Source organism: Corticium candelabrum, chromosome 11 (genome assembly GCF_963422355.1).
Source record: "Corticium candelabrum chromosome 11, ooCorCand1.1, whole genome shotgun sequence".
NCBI lineage: Eukaryota > Metazoa > Porifera > Homoscleromorpha > Homosclerophorida > Plakinidae > Corticium > Corticium candelabrum.
Window position 1 is genome coordinate 4,703,666 of NC_085095.1, and position 8,608 is coordinate 4,712,273.

General features: G+C 42.0%; 1 protein-coding gene across 1 annotated transcript; it reads right to left on the reverse strand.

Annotated features, from left to right (window-relative positions):
* Nucleotides 1-239: 239 nt before the first annotated feature.
* LOC134186715 (uncharacterized) lies at nt 240-5,353 on the reverse strand. The gene is made up of 4 exons (XM_062654748.1): nt 5,277-5,353; nt 4,748-5,212; nt 2,184-2,585; nt 240-614 (listed from the first exon to the last, which is right to left on the reverse strand). The coding sequence occupies exons 1-4, from the start codon at nt 5,320-5,322 to the stop codon at nt 475-477; spliced, it is 1,053 nt and encodes a 350-aa protein (XP_062510732.1). The 5' UTR covers nt 5,323-5,353; the 3' UTR covers nt 240-474.
* Nucleotides 5,354-8,608: the final 3,255 nt, after the last annotated feature.

Consider the following 8,608-nt stretch of genomic DNA (forward strand, 5'->3'; position numbering starts at 1 on the left):
CCTTCGATAGGTCATGACTGGTTGCACTGTCTGGGGATCCACAAAATTGAGCCGAGAAAGGACACAGAATGTACCGCTTTCCGCGAAATCCTGCTCTGGTCTTGAGCAGCCCTACACTAGACAAGAATACAAATACATATATTTATGTATTAAATAAATAAAAACAAGGTAGCTACACTCTATACACGGTTCTGGGGTGGGAGTGGGACGAGGTTGATCTCCTTTTGCACACACAAATCTGGATTTAAAGACTTTTATTCACAACAGGTTAGCACAAAAGAAATTGATAAAGCTCCTAAACTCTATAATAGTTATAAGAGAGACGATATCAGCAAGCACTATTATTCAATTGATATGTACCTAGCAAACAATTAATCACATGTACTGTAGAATATAACCTAAAATGACTTTGAACGAATCACAACCTAACAGTGGCGTCTAGCTGACACACCATGTCATTCACCATTTGTATAATCATTCTTCTTCCAGTTCCTTGTATGAAACCCCTGCCACAGTAGGCGTCCTCTTCTTCATGTAGATTGCAAACAGGATGATTGCCACAACAATGGCTAAAACAACAGCACCACCAACACAGCCACCAATGATGTACCCCTCTATCAAACAAAGCAATGCTTGAATTAGTAGTTGCACCTCAAGTAATATCACACAAAACAAATAAGTTTGACGGAATCTAGATATAGACAGCAATATTTGTGTGAGTAGTATCTGGATAGATGTTTAGATATAGCTGTGTCCATTTATATCTAGACGTGAAAACCATAATAACAAACACCAACTACACAACAATCAGAACACCACACACCTGAACCTGAATTTCAGTCATACCCACTATGAGTTTAGACCCACACATGAACATGCACAAACCCACACACACACACACACACACACACACACACACACACACACACACACACACACACACGCACCATCCATCCATCCATCTATGATCTGCCTTCACTTGAATAAGTGGTGCAGGCCACATTGTTAGGTCACTTCATGGGACTTTATTGCCCCCAGCGTAATCTCTTGATTCTGTTCGCATTTTAATTGCAGAACTTCGTATGGTTTCTATAACCTTAATTGCTGTTTAAAGTTTTGGTAGCAGTAACAACAAGACACGATCTTTGGGGCTGCTGCTCCGTGTTTCTGTCATTGGTGATTGACAAGACCTGCCTTGTTATGGGTTGTATAAAGATGCAACCAGGTTGAGTACACTGTAGGTTGGTCTGATCTGATACTTGCTTCCTCTCATTTCTTTCCTTCCTCGTCTTTCTCATCTATTCCATTTCCTCGGCTTCCTCATTCAACTCTGTAACTACAGTACAGCGTCCACTATGGATCTCCACTTAGCACAATCTTGAGCAACGTTCATCCATTCTTTGTTAAACTTACATTTCTTCAAATCTCTCATCACAATATCAACCTATCGCAGCTTCTGGCCGCGTACAGAACGCTTACCCCTTTCAAACTTGCAAACCAGCAGTTGCCTTGGAATGTGATGAGGCTCCATTCTGGCTACGTGGCCTAGCCACCTTAGCCTTCTCTTCCTGATCGTTGTTTTCCACCATCTCAATACTTGCCTTACCCCAAACAGTGGTATTCCTCTGCTTCTCTCTTACTGCTATGCCCAAGATGATTTGAAAGCAACGCATTCTGGAACCCTGCAGTCTGTTGATGTGCTGAGACAGACCAATTGATATGTACAACCATAAGAAAAAGTTTCAACTCAACTCAAGTTAGAAGGCTGGGAAGAGTGACCTTTGTTGTTACAGAATCAATGACATGTAGTAAGCAAAGCCAAGAAGAGGACCCTGCTCCGTTGATGAAGTCAAACCAGTCCTTCTTCTTACATAAATCCAACACCTCGGTAAGATGTTGGAACGCAAGATCTCTTGGAAATCCAATCAAGCAGAGCAGCACACACACACACACACACACACACACACACACACACACACACACACACACACACACACACACACACACACACACACACGCAAGACAAGTTTAGCACTTGTCTAATCTACTAACCACTGTCTAACAAGTTGTACATATTGCCCACATGTAATTCAGATTCACACTTGGCCACTACAAATATCATGATCATATGGCTGACTAAAATTAAATCACAGAACTAAACAGTAGTCTAAACCACTCATTACTTGTATCACTTGAGTCTTTGTTGCCACCGATAGAAGACTGACATGACACATGACCGGAAAATTTCATCTTGTTACAATAGCAATTTTCTAAATCGTCAGTGAAAGCAGGACCTTCTGTTGTCCAATAATCAACACCCTCTTTTTCCAATAACTGACTTATACACATCTGAACTACAGAGTCATCGTATGGATCAATTTCTGGATAATCGGATGCCCACATTGGTATGTCGCTAACTAGATATGATGAGTCTTTATCATCTCCAACATTGGCTGACCCCCTTCCTTTTTGAAACTTGTCCAAAAACTTGAAAAAACCAAACTTCTTCAGAAGGTCCATCACGTTTTTCTGACCAGGCAAACCACCACTCGGGTTATAGACACCAGGAGTCACAAAGTTATACCCTGCAAAAGATATAGTCTGAGTCATACAAACAAAATTTTGTAATAGCTGCTTTCCTTTATAGGTAAGTGGGGGAAAGTGAAACAAGAGTTCAATTGGTAAGAAAGATACCATCTCATGACATAGTAATTTCTAGCCTGTTGCATTTATATTCTTTTACCATTAGTTGTCAGTACAACACAATATAACAAAGCTCTACACAAACGACTTGAACATCGTAATCCTGAGAGATAAAACTTGTTCAATGACATCATCACATGTAACAGTTCAATCAAAACGTCTACAGAAGTGTCCTTTTTAGAAACCTCGGCTATTTCAAAAGTAAACACCACATGCAAGCATAGGCCTCAGAAGCAGAGCAGTATAGGATCAACCACAGCCACTGCACTTTGGACACTCATAAATTCTCAGGTCATTTTGTTTGTTTGGGGTGCCAACACCACCAAATTCTACTAAAAGGATCAGTCTAACACATGCTTCTTTTCATTATTGCACAATCTACTGCAAGCCTCTGCATTTGATCATAAAATCAAGATTTGAGCATTGAGAAGTGAGTGGAAACATAAACATCTCCTACCAAAATACACAACAAAAGAAACCTGTGATAAAGAACTTAATTTGTAAGCCAATACTATGGCAAAGATTTAAACTACGATGACCTGATGTTGGTAATGCCAGCAAAGCAAAAGAGCTTTCATTGCATCAAGTAATACCTTCAGTCTACACATTACTAAAACTGAACAGCTCTAATATACAATTAAAGTTCCATGTAGATAAGGAACTGACACATCGTCTAGGCTATAAAGCTTAGTAGTACTACTGTAAGTTAATAGAAAATTCAGATCATCATGAAACATACTTTCAGAAGCACATTAGGTCTGATTTAGTGTAGTTTTCAGTGTGTAAAGATCTATATGATTGCACAAAGTCCACTTAATTTACAGTGAGTGCAAACATGCAATATATACTATGAATACATGTATGTATACTATTTACGTTGACCAACTTCAAGCGTTATTTTGTAGATGTTTCTTACTAAACAATTAAAGTAGCAATGCAATGAGACATTTTACTGTAAGCCCATACTCGTACATAATTAATAATTACACACATAAACAAACAAACACACACAAACAAACACACAAATGGACGCATGTGCACACTTGCACACACACCATGAGCACCCAACTTTATGCTTAATTAATTAAACACCCCTGATAATTAATTAACCATGGCAAAGGCAGCAGTTAACTATGACAATGGCAGTAATCAACCAAAATCCAACCAAAGACCATGGTACAAGCAAAATGGTGTTCAAGAATACTGTCAATCTGCTCAGCAGCTGCATCTATTACAACATCCTTCCAAAATAGTTTACCAAAGTATTACCATATAATATGCTGACTTTGACAAGGGTTTTTCCTACATAATTAAAACTACTTTACTATATGTTCTTGATAGTAGCTAGGGTCTATATATCTGCAATGCGTCGAAATTCCACTTGCTCTGTGCATGCAACTGTATAAATTTAGATTAGTGTTGTTCTTGGCTATATCAGAGAGCAGGACACGTTCTAACGTGCCAAATATAGAAAACGACGCAACTTCCTGATAGGCATGGACACCATCAGGAAGTTGCGTCATTTTCTATATTCAGCACGCTAGGAACGTTTCCTGCTCTCTGATATAGCCAAAAACAACACTAATCTAAATGTATACAGTTGCATGCACATAGCAAGTGAAAATTTCAAAGCGTCTCAGCTAGTATATATTAAAAAGTTCATGAGGATCTGCCACATTCAGATCTTCTAAGTACTACAGTACAATCAACAATCCCAATAAATTTGCTAGATATATATGCTTTTCTTGGAGACTCGGTGAAGCAATCACCAACACAGCTAGCCACCACTTGGGTGCACTGTGGATAATTAGACGGGAATGCAGCAAGTTGAACAACAACAAAAAAATAGAACAAATGCAAGCGTGATCTGGTCTAAATGTAGGCTGAGTGTCCAGCCGGTCACTCCCCCCCGTAGGGGGATGACCAGCTGGACTCTCGAGCCTAGTCTAAATGAGACTCCTACTTCATACAAGCGGATGTTTTTAAATAGGGCTTCAGACGACGCCCAAGTGTACATGTACAGTACTTCTATTCTCCACATTACCACTAGAGGGGCAGTCAGATGTATCCAGTGGAATCTTCTGTTGCTCAACTATAGGCACCTTCAGTTTGGTCCACTGCCCATTCTGTTTGAACCAAAGAGCCGCAGAGAGCACTATCCCACTCACAAACCTGCTTACTTCCACGTGAGCATACGGTTTGCCAACGGTACCCGAAATCGCGGGAGGCACGTTGGCGATCGCCTCTGTCCTGTTTCCTTTGAATGTATGACTCCAGCGAAAGTCACTCGACAAGACGTCAAATGACACACGCACTGGGTGGTGACACTTGTGAATGGTGACATTGTACTGAATCGGGTAAAGGGGTCCTAGTAGACTTGTAGAGCATTGCAAGCGTGCACAGTCGTTTGAGATCGTGCACTTATCGCCATTGGGAATGGCCGCTTTAAGAGCAGAGCATTCAGCCAGCGACGCTGAAGTCGGACTCGCAAACTGTTGACAGACACACACTAGATAAATACAATTGTTAGGTAAGTAAGCGAGCTGAGATTGTGAAGTTATCGCTGTTAGTACCAGACGAGAGAAATGAGAGAAATACAGCTGCAACAAGAATCGTCATCGCTAGCGACCTCGGAATGAAAGCATACGGGTGTGAGCATAATATTTTTTAGCGTCCGGTTCATTGCTCTAGAGCGTGTTCATTGACGTCACATTTTTCTAACGCACGTTAGTGTCGGTCAGATAGACGCGCAGTTACGCGCAGTTGGGCGCGCAGTTACGCGCAGATGGGCGCGCAATTACGCGCATTTGGGCGCGCAGTTTCCGGATTATTACATGAATACTTGCGTGGGTGTCGGTACAAGCAAAGAGTTTTTGTTACAGTATATATTTCACCTACATAGTACCTTTGTCAGCTAGGATTGTGAAAGAGAATACAGTCATGTATGTTGCAATTTAATGTGAGAGTTCAATAATCTTTGGTACACAATCAAACTGACATGATATCCAAGTTTTCTTCATAGTTAATTAAGTAATGGTCAGTATTTGTTTGTGTGACAATTTCTGTGGTAGAGACTTGGGAAATGTGTGGACATGCTTTGATATTGTACGTAACATGAATAGCATACTAGCATTGTGCTCTAGAGTAGAGTAAGTCCTGTAAGTGTAGAATATTGTAAGACACCCCACAGTCTGAAATTTACAGGTTCCTCATTCTCAAAGATGCAATAAACACCTCACTTCGTGGTTGATTTGTGAAAACTAAGACAGGAGATATGTTGTGCACATTGCAACTGCATGGCTAGACTTGGAGAAGCTTGCACACATGTTGCAGCTATTCAGTTTTTCTTTGAAGCATATACTTCAACTAATGGTAAATTTTGCACACAATGAGGCGCCATTCCAATTTATTCAGAAGGACAAATCTTACAAACTATTGAAAGAATTAGATATGTCATCTGTCAAAAGCCAAAAGAAGAAATTGACAAGGCGATGCTACAACAAACCTCTCCTGCGCATCTGCAATTGCGCGTCTTTTTGAAGGACCTAGATTCTGCGTTGGTAACCATGCAGTCCGGATCAGTTCATTAAACAGATCAGCTGGTCTGCCAGAACTAAAGGGCAGAGAAAGATTCGTTCCGCTTGGTTTCTTTTAGGTCTTCTCGCGAAATCGCTGCTATTTGACCGTCTCTTCTAGCGCTGCTCAACTGTCGCTTCTTGAAGTTCTTCCTCCTAGAATGAACGGTATACTAGTGGCGGATCTAGATGGGGCCATTGGGGGCACGTGCCCCCTTCAGAAAAGCCAATTTGGTAGGCGCGTTCTTCCTATCTCGATCGATGTCGTGCCTCAACAATGTTTACACTCTACTTGTCTTTTCGGAATTACTGTAGATTTTCAAATTTGTATTGAGTGAAGTACCGTAAGCATGATACCCGGAAGAGTGTGGTTATTCAACCTTTCCGGAGTTGTGCGCTAGATTCTTTCGTGCTGACAGTATCACATGTCACAAAAGTCAGCGAACTTCGGCAGCCCTAGGCAGCGCCGAATGAAGAAAGATAGACAACTGACCCTCTTCGACGTCTTTTCACCGGCCAAGGTGGCCAAAGGCAGTGCAGCAGACGTCGAGCAAAATGAGGAAGATTTGCAATCAGATCTAGAGGAGATACCGCTTACCGATGAGACCAGGCCGAGAGACTTTACTTCCTCAGAACCTGCTCTGTTGTCTGACGCTGTTTCATCATCTGCAAGCCATCCTACCAAGGTAGACATTGCTGATTATTTCCGGAAGGCGGTGAACGAGCAACTCACACCCGAAACAAAAATACAGACTGATTTGTGATCGTGTACCACACCCAAACGCTGTGCTGCCGTCTAGGAAATACAAAGATAAGAAACGTAAGAGCGGAGTTTGCGTCAGACACTGCAAAAGTGAATGGTTCAAGCTGTTTGACTTCACTGCTTATTCTGAGTCCCAGCAAGGAATTTTTTGCCTGGCTTGCGTACTGTTTCCTGTTGGCACAGCACACGGTGGCGCTAAGAAGGCGTCCATCTGATGACTAGGCCTCTGATAAACAGTTACTGTAAAGATGCTATAGCAGACTTGGAGTCGCACTACAAACTGCAGTATCACATTAATTCTTCAGTGAAGATGGTCGTCTTTCGCGACAGAATGAAAAATCCATCAGATGGGATTGAATGTAGAATGTAATCAGCCATTCAACAACGTGTCGAGCGCAATCGAACCATCCTTTGCTCTATCATCAAGTGTCTGGAGCTGTGTGGACGGCAAGGCATTGCACTGCGAGGTCACCGTGATGATGGCACATATGATATAGAACAGCAAGGGAAACTGAATGCTGTAATTGATTTCCGTATAGATTCTGGTGATGAAGTTCTCCGAGACTACTTGCAAGCATGTGGAAAGAATGCCACGTATATTTCAAAAACACTCCAAATGACTTGCTTGAATGCATGTGTGATGCTATCAGAGAATCAATTTTGGAGGAGATTAGAGACAGCCTATACTATGCAGTCTTAGCAGATGAGGTGATCGATGTGTCTGGGTGAGAGCAGGTTGGTGTTGCATGTAAAAGATGGCTTGCTAGTGGAGAAACTGATCAAGTTTGTAGCCTGTGAGAGCATAAAGGTGAATATCTGTGCAAGTCATTACTGGAGATGTTGCAGACGCTAGGGCTGGATTCCAAGTTTTGCAGAGCCCAGGAATATGATGGTGCCAGCAATATGTAAGGGCAGTCTAATGGTTGCCAGGCACTTTTCCAAAAAGCAACACCCTTAGCAAGATACTTCCACTGTGGAAGCCATCAGCTAAACCTTGTATTATCCAAGTCAGCATCTCTATCCGTTGTGCAGGCTATGGTCTGTGATCTGAAATTCCTTGGTTTGTTTTGCAAGTTCTCACCAAAGTGCCAGAGCCCTGGAAGCAGTCATTCAGGATGTTAATGTTGAGAGACGCCGGAAAGAGAAGGTACAAGTCGAGCAACAGAAGTTCAAGCTCTTATGTGACACCAGGTGGGTGGAAAGACACACTACGCTTGAAAATTTTGTTGATTTATACGAGCCTCTTCTTTTCTGTTTGGAGACCATGCTGCCAATGCCTGCAAGTCCTGGAACTCCAAGTCTGTTGTGGAAGCCAATGGACTGCTGAAGAGTATCACGTCCCCGGACTTCATTGCTGCTTTCCATACTAATCTGCATTTCCTGGCCTACACCAACCCTCTGAGCATCAAATTGCAGGCTTCATCTAAGGAAATGCTTGAAGCTTATCAAGACGTTGGTGAGGTGAAAGAGATTCTTGCCGAAGAACGAGCTGCAGCAGAAGCCGCTTTGCTACGCCGTACCAGAAAATGGTAAGAATGGCAATAACGGCTGGCATAGCTGCTGACAG